Consider the following 14,205-nt stretch of genomic DNA (forward strand, 5'->3'; position numbering starts at 1 on the left):
TGGGCAGCCAATCAAGGGAAGCAGATGGCCGGAGCTCAGAGAGCCTGCTAAGTGACCCTCACTTGTCACGTAGCTTCATTTAGTATCGGCGGCAACTCTAATTCGTCCCTCCTTCGGAGAAACCGTGCTGGGGTTGGTCACTGCTCGGATGCCTGGGGTGGACCCATGGGGCCGGCCCCCAGCCCCAGGCCCGCCCGCTGATCCCAGACACAGTTTTGAGCAACTCGCCCAGCCGACGGCCAGGGAAAACACAAGCCAGTGCCAAGGACACGCCTGGCCCCCGGGCCCTGCCCCCCTCGGCCCCCCAAAGGGCCGAGCTCTGTTTCCCAACCCCTCCCCGCAGACCCTCCATGAACTGGGGCTCCTTCCTCCGGCCCCAAACCCAGCTCTCTCATCTCTTTCTTAGTGACCAGTGACACAATGAGAGAGAGTTAGAGACAGGCAGGAAAGCTAGGGGCCGAGCTCGGGTCTGTGTCACCCACCCAGGCGAGGACGCCCCGCCCTGGGCCCCCCGCCCGACCCCGCTATGTCTGCTCAGTGGCCCTGGGCGGGGGCCGGGAAGCCCCCCGAGCTCCTCTGAACCCACTTCGCCCCATCCCACGTCCAAACTCCCTTCCGACTGGCCCGTGTTTGCAGGTGACAGTCGCCGGCCAGGACGCCAGCTTCAGAAGCTCCTTCTGGGACAGGAGCCCGGCACCGGCATCGGGCCACGCGCTGTCCGCCGGGCGGTTTTCAATCCAGGCCCGTTTGCGCAGAGCTCTTCCCTGATGCCCCCAGGGCACCACGGGTCCCCCGGCCATGCGGGCAGGCCACGCCCCGGTGGCAGCAGCACAGGCTCGGTTAATCTGCGGCGTCAGGGCCCAGCGCATTTCCAAACAGGTCACCTTGGGACAGACTGGCCAGTGGCCACGGAATGGAGCCAAGTTCCTGGTCAGTGAGCGTTTCTGTGCGATGAACTTCGGAAAGCAGAACAATCAACAGACCTCCCCCCGAGACAGATGCGCCCCAAAGTGAGAGCACGCGGCACGCGCCCTCTGCCCCGTCTGCACGCAGCAACGCGGACGAGAACCGCGGACTGGTCAAGGCCGCCCACCACGACCAAACGCCCATGGCCAGTGGCACTGACCCCGCCTGGCCAGGAGCGGCCGGGGCAGGGGACAGGCCAGAGCCCAGCACTGACGGGAGCGAGGGCAGCCGGGAGGGGAGCTTGTGCTCTGCAGGTGCCAGGGGCCAGGCACAGGTGACCTTGAGCCCGGAAAGAGAGCAAGTGACCCAGACTCGGGTCCACGTAAACCCACCCAGGTCTGGGTGCTCAGTTCAACCACACAGCACTGACCAGGACACCACGTGTGTGTTCGTGTGCGTGCGCGTGTGTACGTACGTGTGTGTGCACGCATGCCTGTGTGCACCTGTGCGTGTACGCACGTGTGTGCACGTGCCTTCAGAGGCAGAGCTTTGGGCTGGGTGACGATGTGTCGCACACGAAGTGCCTAATGACAAACGACCCCCAGGAGCGTACAACGTTAGCGTCTGAACCGCCAAGCCGGAGAGAGTCCTCTCAAGTTCACTTCCATCTGGACGGGAAGTTGACGTCTGGAGAAGACAGGGTCGGCTGTGCGGGCTCAGGCCGACATGGGCTTTTTCTGGAAAGCATGTGGAGACCCACCGCAACCTTCAGGCCCCACCCGGGCCGACCAAGAACATGCCCCTGACCCCCATGGGAAACGTCTTCGTTTAAAGTTAGGGCGTCTGGTTTGTCTGGGGAAGGGAGCCCCTAAGACTCGGCCGAGCTGCCCTGAGTTCCAAGGGCAGGTGACCAGTTACAGGACAGACGCCACGCCTGTCGAGCACAGCACGGGGCCCTCCAAACAGCCACAGCCTCAGAGTGTCACCCCACAAGTTCCTCGTCGACTGCCACGAAGAGGACGTCTCTTTATACTGGAGAATCCTCAACCACGTGACCCAGCAACGGGACAACGCGACGTCACACGTGCCTCCCCACTGCGGGGCAGGGAAGTGCCCGCACCCACCTGTCGTGTTTTGGACCAAAAACTGTTTAAAACTCGATCTAGTCATGAAAAAAGCATCAGGCCAATACAGACTGTGGGCTTTCCTCCAAGTCAACCAAAGATGGGCCATTCCAGACAGAGGGTACAGGACAGCCGAGCGTGAGGGGTGACAGGCTGCGCCCCGGGGTCCACACGGGCCGGGGTACCGGGAGGAAGGCGAGGTCTGGACTGTGCACTAGGCTACAAACGGGGGGGGCGGGGAAGGGGGAGCACACGCCGAGGGAGGACGGAGGGACGGAGAAATTACGTGTCAGGTGTCACATGCACACGCACACATATGCACGCACGCACACGCACACATACACGGTATCAGCTGGCAAATCGGGGAGAGAAGCATGCGAGAGTTCGCGACACTGTTCCCGTGACGCCGCGGCCGCCATGAAGTTTGCGGGGAGCAGCAAGCTGGGGACGTGCAGATTTCTAGCACCGTGAGGCCCTGCGCCCCTGTCCTCGCCTGGAACACAGGTCCAGGCAGGAGCGGCAGTGGGCACAGTGGGCACAGCCACACTCAGAGGCGCGGCCGCCGGGCAGAAGGCCAGCTCCCCGCTCACCTGCTGGCTGACCCTGGGCGTATTGACCCATCTGGGCCTTACTGACCTTTGAACACTAATAACGAGAATGGTCCGCATTGCATGGGGTCCTTGTGGAGACTGAACGCTCACGGTAAACCTCCGAACGGAGCAACGCTGGCCCCGTGACACGCGACTGTGAGAGCCAAGAGCGTTTTTATTTCGAAAATGATTTTAACTCCTCCTTAAGGCCTCGCCAGCGCCCCGACACCTCGCCAGCACCCCACCTAGCCATTGCAAGCGCGTTAGGAGTCGGCAGCTACAGGGAGCGGGCCTCGGGGCGACGAGCTCAGCACCCTGGTCACAGCACCCCGCGATCGGTCCAGGGCAGGCTGGGTTTGCGGGGTTTCGTCAGTTATGTACTTCCACACACACGCACACGCAGAGATGCACATGCACATGCACAGGTGTCGCATGCACACGCCAAGATGTACGATATGCACACTGACAGGCGCGTATGCGCATGCCGCACTCATTACGCACAGATATGGCGTGCCATACACAATGCTGGATACAAGCAGCACTACCGCACAGCGCAGATACAGACACACTCACACAGGATGGCGTGACATGCATGCACACATGCACATACACTGGCTACACGTGGATATCAAGACGCGACCCATGCACATATTGGCACACACATACACATGCAGGATATATCACTTCATTAGGTATGCTAAGTAGTGATGCATGCACCATCATATAAACGAGCCTTTATGCACATATATGCATACACGCGACACATACAGCTATCATGCACACAGATACACTCACATAGAGGCATGCACATGCACACACACATACACACATGCACAAACATGCATACATGCACACAGAGATACACATGCACATACACACAGCACACGGAGATACACACACGCGCACGCACACGTGTGGTGACAGTGATGTGCACAGGCCCCACCCCTCCCCTGCTCTGAGCTCCTGCGCCTGGAGCTTGCCCTTGGCATTTCTGCTGTGTTGCCTGGAACCAGACAACTGGCTGGATTCGGGGTGAAGTCAGAGCCCCAGGACCTGAGTGCGCAGGCCGCCGTGAGCCACTGCACAGAGGACTTCAGGGCGCCCACTCTGGAGGGCCAGGCCCCGGCCTCTGGTGTGTCCCTGAGATCTGGCCCCCCCCACCCGCATCCCCAGGCCTCATCCAGCCCGAAGGGGGAGGGGAGCAAAGAGCACCTGCCGGGCCAGCGCCAGCTGTGCCCGGAGGCACCAGAGGGGTGGGGGCCGGGCTCACCCGGCTGGGCCGCGGGGTACGCCAAGGGCACAGGCAGCGGAGTGGGGTGGGACACGCGGGGCACAGCGGTTTGGCTGGTGGCGTTTTAAACGCTCTCTCCCCTGCGGAAGAACTGGGAGGGGCTTAAAAAAAAAAAGGTAGCACAGCGATGCAGCGGGAACCCCGGCGCGGACGAGGCCCATTTTCTCCAAAAACAGCGCGTCTGCGAGGGTCTCAGCCGCAGGCCAGACAGCTGCTGTCACTGGGGCCCACGGCCGGGGCTTTAAGACATAGGCAAGGTGGCCGTCCCTCCGGCAGGTGGGAGGCTGAGCGGTCATGGTCACGGGGCCACCTGGGGAGCACCACGCAGCCAGGAAGAATGACCCATCTGAGCCTTACTGATAAGCGCACGCGCGGACGGCAGCCCGAGGCTGTGTTTGCTAGGACTCTGCACACGTGCTCTGTACACGCCCACGTCCGTGCCCACGCGTGCGGTCACGCACACGCACCACGGGGCCGAGGAAGAGGCGCCATCAGGGGCGAGGCCATCCTTCTGTGCTGGCTGAAGTTTCACAAGCAGGCGCCCTGGCAGCCCCAGGCTGTGCGGGGGCAGGGCGGGCGGAGGCCTGGCTGTGCCCCAGGCGAAGCGCCGGCCCTCGGCCAGCCCGCTCTGCCCTGAGAGAGCCATCCTGGCCACTCATCCCTACAGGCCGCCTTCCCGAGGCCACTGCCGCCAGGTCACCTGCAAGGGGTCCTTCCAGCTGTGCGCCTGGAAACATCCAGAGTTTGTGCAGGGGGCCGAAAAACCCCGGTCTCCAGTCATCTCTCGTGCTCCATCAAACACTTGTTTGGTGGCTAAAGATAAGTTTCAGACGAGCCCCACCCAAACTACTACAGAACGTGGCGGAGAGAATGCAGTCTTACCCAACAACCACCCCAAACAGGGCAGGTGACCAGGGCTGCCTCTGGGGTCTGCGGGAGGTGGGGGGCCTCGCACGGCACAGTGCCCGCTTCTCCGGCCAGGCCCCAGGCCCCAGACCCGCTGAGGTGGGCAGTCCGAGGAGTTCGCGGATTAGACAGGGCACAGAGGCGTTCTGAGAATATTTTTTTTGTGGGGACACACGTGTAAAATGTACTCGGGGCATCTCTGACAAGGAGGACTGGGTGGCCATTCCCCTAGAGGCCCACCAAGCCCCACCCCCCAACCCCCCAGCCAGTCTCGGGAACAAGCAGGAAATCTTCAGACGTGGGACCTGGGGGCTGGGGTGGGGAGGGGCTTCCCTTCTGCAAGTCCCGAATTTTCACACCAAAGCCCTTCAGCCTGCAAGAAACTCTGCCCCTGGCCCGGCGACCTCCCCGGAGCCGGTCTGAGCGTGGGCCCCAAGTCGGGGCTGGGAAGCCAGGATCAAGCGTGCAGGAAGTGGCCTAGGTTACCCAGAAAGTCCTGTGTTTGTTTTGTCCCTGTGTTTGCTCCATCAACCAGAAATGCGACAGGGTGACCAGGCCTGATGACCACTGCGGGCGGAAGCACCGCCCCCCAGCTGACCGGGACAGGTAGCTCAGGTGTTGGGGGTGTCGGAGCAGAGCCGGGGGAAGGCCAGGGTTCCCCAGAGTCGAAGCTGATCCCCACACTTCTCACTTGGTTTCGCCGACTTCCCAGGTCAGGGGAGACGCGGCCAAACTGCCCCCGTCTGCGAACCGGCTCTAGACACAGAGCCAGAAGTGCGAGCCGCCAACTGGCCTCCTGGTGAAGGGGCTTGATAGTCGCCCTGCCACTAAATTGCGCGAGCTGGGGTCCCTAGAGGAATAGAAGGCCCCGTGCGACCTAAGCCGCTGCCTACAGAGAAGCCCCACCAACCGAACCAGAGCCACCGCAGAGTCAGGGCCTGCTGCGCGCGCCTTCTGGGGCTGCCTGCCCGCACCACGGACGCCCCGCGCGGGCTGGGGACGCGCGGCCACTTCCGGAGGCGCCCTGGTCAGGGGCGGCCTCTCCATTCAGAATGTTTCACCTGGCACCACTTAAACCGCAATGCTCGGCCAAGGTCGGTATCCGGGACCCGGGACCCTGCATTTCCAAGGGCCCCCAAGGGAAGTTCGCACCCGCCCTGGAGCTGGGGCCTTGAGCTTCTGCCCACACGGGCGACGGGGCAGGCTCCCCCCACTGATAATAGACGTAGCACCCCTCAGGCAGAGTGTGGGTTCCCTTCTCGTCGGCCCACTTTGGCTTTCCAGGCTCCCCGGAGACCCTGCCCCAACCCGCTAGACGAGGGGCCGGTTCAGGGTCCACAGAGCCTGGACGGGAGCGGGTGGGGAGCCGACCCAGTGCCCGCCCCGCTCACGATGAAGAGCCCCGCCCTCGGCCACCCCTCCGCAACGAGGACCGGGCCACCGGGCGCTGCCGGGTGGGAGGCCACCGAGACACTGGCTGCAGAAAGGTTTTCCAATCATTAAGCCGCCCGCCCAGTACCGGCCTCGCCCCGCAAAGCCGCGCTCAACACCAGCCACGCCCCAAGCGCGGCCCCCGCCCCCCGCACTCGGGGTCCACTGGGCTCCAAACCTAGCCCGGCCCCTCCCCTCACGACCACACCCACCCCTGCAGGGACGTTCCCAAGCAACACCCCTACGCAAACCCCACCTCCCGTCTGGGGCCGCACACCCTTAATTCCGACCCCGAATGCCTAGAACTGGCCCTGCCTTCGCCCTGGACCCCACCGCCCGCCACAGCATGAGACCGGGGTCCGCGGTCCTCGACGCCTGCAGACCCGGGACCTGCTCAGGACCAATTTCTCCCGACGGAAACCAGCCTTTCGGCTCTAGGGTCTCGCAGGCGCTGTAGTTTTCGAAACCAGTCTTTGAATCACCTTGTGAACTATTTTACGAACGAGAGGGCAAAACCTTCGGTAAGGAGGACATGGCCTAAACACACAGGTTTTGAATTGGCGACCAATGTGGAAGAGTTAGATGTCACCGAAAAGTTCGCGTGAGCCCAGAGGAGATGCGCGATTCCTTAGACCGAACGGGGAGAGGAAGGCAGCCACCCCTTAAAATGTTTCCACTTCAGTGTTTAAACAGCCACTAACCGCAGATGCATCAACTCCCAGGTCGCGGGCGCGCGCGATGGGAAGTGCTTCCCCGGGGTCGGAGGGCGCGCGGCGGCGCGCGGTCCCCGGACTGCCGGCCCCGGCCGCCCACCCGCGTGCAGGTGCCCGCTGCCCGCATCCGGCCCGCGCGGCAGGTGAGCGCGGGGCCGCGAGGAGGCGGCGCGGGACCACGGGCGGTGGGCAGCGCACGGCTTTCAGGAGAAAGCGCCGCCCCACCGCAGAGCCCCAGGGGTCGGGCGCGCCCCCGCCGGCCGGATGGGCGGGGCCCCCACAAAGAGCAGCGGACTGGGAACCCGGACCGCCCCCCGCGTCCCTGCCTCTCTGGCTCTGGTTTCGACAAATTAAACCTTAGAGCGCAGGAAAAATTACAGGAAGAGGAGAGCGAAGAATGTGCCGAGTGGCTGGAGGGAGCCCTGTCCCCGCGTGAACTTCGCCCGCCGCGCGCCCGGGCCGGGCCCGCCCCTCCGAGCGCGCGCCCGGCCGGCGGGGGAGGGGCGGGGCAAGGCCACCCCGTCCCACGCCGCTCCCGGGTACCCCGGCCACGCAGCTCCGCGATCGGTCCCCGGGGCCCTCACCCAACTCGCCCGCACCTGCCCGCGCCGCGCCTCCCCCCTCCCCAGGCCTGGGCGGGGTCCCCGCCCCCGACCCAGATGACGACATCCGCCCCCGCGGCCCCGCCCGAGCGCGCCCGGGGAGGGGGCGTGCCGGCGGGGGCGCGGTCGCCTGGCGGGCGCCGGCTCCGAGCGCCGGGACCCGCCTCGCGCGGGGCCGCCCGCAGGACCGAGCGGCGGGGGGAAGGGGCGAGGCCCCGGCCGTACCCGGCCCGGCCGCTCTGGCGCCCCCGCGGGCGGCTCCGGGGGCGTGGCCCGGCGGCTGGCATTGACCCCGGTCCGCGCGCCCGGGGCGCCCCGGCCGCCCCACTGACCTGTGTGAGTTCTCAGGTGCGCCTTGAGGTGCGAGGATTTCCCGTAAACTTTCTCGCAGCCCGCGTAGTGGCACTTGTGCTTTCTCTGCGGGGACTCGAGGTCGGCGCGACTTCGGCCCCGCCGGCCCCTTTGTCTGAGGCCGGGCTCGCCGCTCCCCGCGGGCCCCGGCTCCTGCTCGGGCTCCAGCCCCGCCTCGGGCTCGCTCCACGCGGGGCTGAGGGGCGCGGCGGCGGCGGCTCCTTCGCCGCCGGGGGAAGCGCGCTCGGGGCCGGCGGGCGGCGCGGGAGGCAGGCGGCAGGGGGTCCTCGCCTTCCGGGCCGCGGCGCCCTCTCTGCGCTCCGCCGGGGCGGGCGCCGGCGCCTGCTGGTTGAGGTCCGCTAGGATCCGCGCCACCACGAAGAGCGAGGCGCTGTCCTTGCCGTCGCGGCGCTCCTCGACGCGGGGCAGCGTGGCGGCCACGGCGGTGGCCGCGCCCTCGGGTCCGGACTCCGGCCCCTCCCGCGGCCCGTGCACGACCGCGCGGCTCGACATGGACACGAGGCACTCGGCGGCGAAGTGGTCCACATAGGCGGCGGCTGCCATGCTGCGGGCTCCGGCCGGCGGGCCGGCGGCACTGCTCGGCGCTGCGCGGCGTCAGCGGCGCATCCGCACCCACGGCCTCCGGGGAGCGGGCGGGGGGCGGGAGCGCGGCGCGCCCTCTCCGCGGGCTGGGCTGGGCGTGCGGCCGCCTCCGCCGTCACCCGCGCGGCTCCGCGTCCGCGAGGCGCCCGCCCGGCCGGGCACCGAAGAGTGAGCGCATGGGAGGGTGCGGACGAACGGGGTCCCCGAGGGGGGTCTCAGGGGCGGCCCGTCCTAAGGATGCCGAGCGGCGACGTTAGGGACGACCGCGCCAAGTCGCGGCCGCAGCCTCGCCGTGCATTGTGGCAGGCGGGACAGCAGCCGCGCGCGCCGCGGCTCGGTGTGGGCGGCCCGGCCCCGGGGGTGGGCGGGGCCGGGGCCACATCTGGACCCGACGTCAGCCCCCAGCCACATCCTGGCGGCGCAGGTTACAGGCGGCGGCGGCGGCCGCGGCGGGCTGCGCGCGCGCGGAGGGGGCGGGGACCCCGGAGCGCGCACCGGCAGGATGGAGCGGCCGCGCGCCCGCGCCTCGGGAGGGGGCGTGGGCCAGGACAGGGCCGGGCGCCATTGGTCCGTGGGCGCGCGGCCGGACCAATCCGGACCTCAGGAGAGGCGGCCTCGGCCTCGGGTCCCGCGCGCGCCAATGGGCGTGCCCCGTGGCCCGCGGGAGGCGGGGCGGAAATGGGAGCTGAGGGTCGGGCACGAGGACGCACGTCGTCCGAGGGCGGCGGGCCGGGGCGGGGCCGCTGCGCGCCCTCCCCCGCCGCGGGGTCCCCGCTGGGCATCTTCCTGCCAGACCTTTGTACGGTGACAGCCTCGAGCCCCGGCGTGGAGGCGAGCGCGGGGGAGGGAGGGCGCCCCTTTGTACCCTCGGCTGCGCCCGAAGCCGCCGGGGTGGGTGCGCTCCGGCGGGGCTCGCCTGCGCTTCTCCTCCCCCCCGCGAGCGAGATTTGCGCCGCGGGGAGGCGTGTCCGCTCCGGCCCGGCGCAGGACCGTCGGCCGCGCCCACACAGTCGGGCTCCGGGGCGGCCGCGCCCCGGGACTCAGGCCGCTGGCCCCTCGCGGTCTTTCCCTGCTGCGCTCCGGGCCCTCGGCGCCGCTCGGCCGGAAGCGGGGTCACGCCCGGGGCGGGGCCGCTCCCGTGGGAAGCACCGCGAGCTCCGCGACTGGCCCCGGGCTGGCGGGGACCCTGGCAGCGTGGGCGTCGTGCCCACCGCCGTCCCGTGCTCGCGGGAGCGAGCTACGTGCTGGGGCGGCCGCTCGGGAACGCGGGGCCCCTTCCTCCCCCTCCGCGCCCAGGCCTCCCGCCGCGGTCGCGGAGGCTTCAAACGCCACCCGCTGCGAGGACCGCGCCCACCGCGTCCCACCCACCCACCCGCCCACCGAGCGTCCGGGCCTCCGGGAGGAAACGCTCGCGGTCTCCTCGTCCCGCCAACTTGGCCTTGACGCTCACCGGCGCCCTCGCTCTCGCCCGCGCCGCCCCCACCGCTCCTGTCCAGCCCTGTGCCATCACCCGGGTGGCCCGTGCGTAACTTCCTACCGCCCGGGGGCCGAGTGCGTCCCGGACCCGGGAGACCGCCCCGGTCCGCTCGCCGCGATGCGCGTTCGAACGTGCCGGCCGCACGAGCGGGAGCCTGGACAGTGAGGGCAGCCAGGGCGCGCGCCCCTGTGGACCCCAGAGGAGGGGCGCTGGGGCGAAGTCAGCCTGCGCCCGGAATTAGGAAAGGCCATTTCTCACCGAGTTGATGTGGGGGCTGGGTAGAAAAAAAACACTTTCCAGGTAAGACGAGAGGACCTGAGACAAGCATTCTGAGTTGCACGTTATGGTGGACAATAAACGCCTGGATGGCTGAGCGCCCTGGTCTTAGACCTAAAAGCCTAAAGTCCCCTCTCACTGATGAAGCCGGTGTCGTCTGGGAAGACTTCCCTTCGTCCTGCGACAGATCACGTCCCTCCAAGGGGGTCTCCTGTTGACAGGAAGTAATCATTCTTCCAGGCAGTCTTGTATTGATGACATTTAAGAGATTGTGTTCCCACCAAATAATGATTCACAGCGAGCCTCCAGTCCCACCACATGTCACAATCAGGCCCGTCATTAAGAATGGAGCTGGCCCTACACAGACTTACCAGTCACCCATCCCCTCCCGGTCACCTCTCCAGCTGGGTCACCTCGACCTGAACACACACTGGTCGGCATCCGTCCAGTATGAGTATGCACTGGGAGACGGCCGTGGACGAGACACCCGCCCTGGGTGAGAGGCGGCCACTGGGCCAAGGATCCCCATGCTGATGCACACCCCACCCCCGTCCACAGCCCGAAACAGGCCTCGGGCCTGGCTGGTTTCTCAAGCATTCGATGATTGCAATGGAATCGGGCCTAGAAGCCTTTGTCACAACCCCACGTGGCAGCATCTCCAGGCAGATACAGTTCTGTTCCCCGGAAAAACCTCGATTTAGCTGCAGGTCTCTATTTTCCTTGCTAAAGAGGATTTGACAGAGGTGGCTTCTGTATGCATGAGGGCGAGTGGGACCAAGCGTCGGAAGCAACAGAATAAACAATAAAGATCAGGTGAGAGCAGGTGCTTGGGGGTGTGGCTGGGGAGGTCGAGGCTGGACCGGAAAGGTGGCCGGGGCTCCTGACGAAGGTGCTAGAGTCTCGGCATGGGCTGACTGACCTCTGCAGCCTCCTGACATGACAGTTTGTCGTGAGGTGGACTTGGGCAAGGACGGGGAGACGAGGGAGAGACGAGCGGCCACACACCTTTTTGGAGCTCACATGCTCAGCAGACGGAGGGAACGGAACCCTGAAATGGTGGCCAGGAAGGGGAGCCAAGAACAAACTGCGGAATCTCCAGAAGGTTCACGAACGGGCGGCACTAGGTACCTCTGGATGTGTTGAGGATGGGAGTCTAAGATAGTAATTGGCTAAAAGTCCGCCTGTGAAGCACTCAGATGCCCAGCTTCCCTCTGTCACCCTATGCACCCTGCCCCATCCTGACAGGACTGTGTGTGTATTGTCCAGAGAAGGTCAAAGAAGCATCTTGGGCTTGGAGACACCACACACAATTAAGGGCAGAGGTCCCGTAATGGGGACAGGGCGATTAAATGAACATCCGGAGCCCACCCCCAGATCCCTTTAGAAGGCTGTTTCCCGGCACGTCGGACACACGGGGTCCATGTGGACACCTGAACATTCTGACACCTGCGGTTCCCTCACTAATCAGCCAGATCGCCCTAGAGGGAAGGCCGCAGTGAGCGAGCCCCAGGCACGCGTGCGGGGCTTCTATCCTCATAGGCAGCCACAGCCGCCCTGGCATCTCGGGAAAGCCCATGTCATGAAATCTAAAGCCCCAGAGATTTTTTTTAGAAGCAGCTTGGAGGAAACACACTGCACAGAAGTACACAACATAACCATGCGTGATGCCGTCAGGGAAATTAAAAGCTACCCGAGAAGGGGCACACGCAGACAAATTCAGAGAACAAACCAAGAGCGTTCTCGGAAACTTAAAATAAGGCAGGGGAAAAAAATCCTCAAGAGAGGAATTGGGCGAGCACACTGAGGATATCTCAGTGAAAGCGGAACCAAAAAGAACCAAAAATGGGAAATACAGAAAACAACAAAACTGAGAGAACCATCCAGAAAGTCCGCGGAGGAAATAACAACAGGACCCCCCCGCCAAGGAGTGACCAGAGAGGACGCAGGTAACCGAGGTGACCATCCGTGAGTTCATCCAAGGACGGTCTAGTCTCCCCCAGCTGAAGAACGGGTGTCCAGGAGGCCACAGAGGCCAGCGCAGCGGGAACGCACGGCCCTACCCCGAGGCACATGGCCTTGCGGTTCTGAGTACTGGGGACAAAAGATGTCCCGTTCAGAAGCAGGTCGCCAGAGAGAGGCAGGGGGCGGGCAGAAGCAAGACACCGGAGGGGGGGTCTCTGTCCCTCCTGCACCCAGCCCAGGTGGAACCAAGGCCACCTGGCCCTGGGCAGCGCGGGACATACCGGCCCGAGTCCGTTTATGCGGACTGTAAATGGATTTTCTCTTATGATTTTCATAGTAACATTTCCTTTAGCTTCCTTTGTCACGAAACTACGGTATATAATGTGTGTAACATACAAAATAAGTCTTGTCTGTGGCCACGCCACCCTGAACAAGCCCGATCCCGTCTGATCTCGGAAGCTGAGCAGGGTCGGGCCTGGTTAGTACTTGGATGGGAGACCGCCTAGGAAGATTAGGTGCTGTCGGCATAAAAAAAAAAAGTCTTACTCGACTGTTGCTGAGATTAGTCAGGCTTCTGGCCAACAGCAGGCTATTAGTGGTTAATCTTTTAGGGAGTCAGTTATACCCAGGTTTTTGACCGTGTAGAGGGTCAGCAGCCCTAACCCCCACATTATTCAAAGGTCAACTGTACGTTTAAATGCGCGAGCTCTCGGAAAAAATCTCCCTTCCATGCATCCCTTTTCATGGTCGGAAGGTTCCAGAGCTAATACTTCACCAAAAAGACAATATTAACCAAGAAAGAGGGAGGCGAGCCCCAGAAGCATCGAGACGGAAGGGAAGGGGCGGCACCGAGGGCCACCGGGCCCGGCTGGGCCGGGTCAGAAGCTGTGGGGACACTTCCTGAGGAGGTGAGGTAGAAGAGGCCGGGCGGTGTTGCCTGCAAATCCCGATGGTTTATTTCTGGCCATGCTGTGTCCCCAAGGAGGCACCTGGGGACACCCTCCTTGGGGGCCAACGATGTGAGGGTGTTACGGCGTGGAGTCTAGACGGGTAATTAGGTCATGAGGATAGAGCCCAGGTGAGCGGGATTAGCACCCTCATAAAGGAGCCCCCCAGCCCCCCAGAACTCCGGCGACCAGAAAGCTGCCCTCGCCAGACACGCAACCGGCCGCGACCTTGGACTTCCAGCCCCGCGGACGCCGAGAAGCAAAGGCCTGGGGTTCATCAGCCTCCCGTCCGTGACGTGTCACAGCAGCCTGAGCGCGCTCACGCGCCCGCGAAGTCCATCCCCGCTTTCCGCGGCAGCGACGGCCCACACTCCCCACGCACCTGTGTGCTCAGGTGTAACCAGGGGCCTGAGTCCCGGCTGGGACTACGGCCCGAGGGGCCGCGGGCTGCTCCCGCATCCGGGCTTTTCCCCGCGTCAGCCGGATGCCATGAAGACGCAGCCCCAGGCGATGGTGGCGCCAGCAAACGGAAGAGCCTGGCACCCAGAAATCTGGCCGCGAGCCCTCTCTCGAACCGTCCCCGTGTTTGAGCCATGATGGTTCGGGGTCTACCTGGCTTCCTGGTGGCAGCCGGGCCGCGGGGACCCGCAGGGGATTCTCTGCGCATTGTCCCCCCTCCTCCCCAGGGGAGCTGCCGCTTCTACGTCCCGCATCTGCTCACAAGCTGTGGCCTGGAGCCGGGCCGAGGGTGGCCGGGTTCACCCAGGACCAGCTACCGCGATGTCCTGATGCTCGGCGCCTTCCACTTGCAGAGGACAGCAGCGTCCTCGTCACCCGGCCCGGGGTCCCTCGTAAGCTCCCGAGTCTCCCTCCCCTCCCCCGCCCGCTTCCGCCTGTCCCCTGACTTGCTCACAATATCGTAAAGAACCATTCATACTAAATAGGACTTCGTTAACCTGATTAATCTGAGTTTATTAAACGATGTCACTCCGATAAATTTAATAAAATACGTAATAATAAATAAAT

At 64.7% G+C, this 14,205-nt stretch overlaps 1 protein-coding gene and 1 pseudogene across 1 annotated transcript in view; one reads left to right on the plus strand and one right to left on the minus strand.

The window, feature by feature from the left end:
• KLF13 (KLF transcription factor 13) overlaps window positions 1–8,914 on the minus strand; it is a 35,127-nt gene extending 26,213 nt beyond the window's left edge. The window contains exon 1 of the mRNA XM_039853384.1: window positions 7,896–8,914. Coding sequence (XP_039709318.1) covers window positions 7,896–8,478 — 583 coding nt within the window. The 5' untranslated portion in view covers window positions 8,479–8,914. The remainder of the gene's footprint in view (window positions 1–7,895) is intronic.
• A 3,726-nt stretch (window positions 8,915–12,640) lies between these two features.
• On the plus strand, window positions 12,641–12,759 carry LOC120595362 (uncharacterized; annotated as a pseudogene).
• Window positions 12,760–14,205: the final 1,446 nt, after the last annotated feature.

Source organism: Pteropus medius, unplaced genomic scaffold (assembly GCF_902729225.1).
Source record: "Pteropus medius unplaced genomic scaffold, Ma_sr-lr_union100, whole genome shotgun sequence".
In the NCBI taxonomy this organism is placed as follows: Eukaryota; Metazoa; Chordata; class Mammalia; order Chiroptera; family Pteropodidae; genus Pteropus; species Pteropus medius.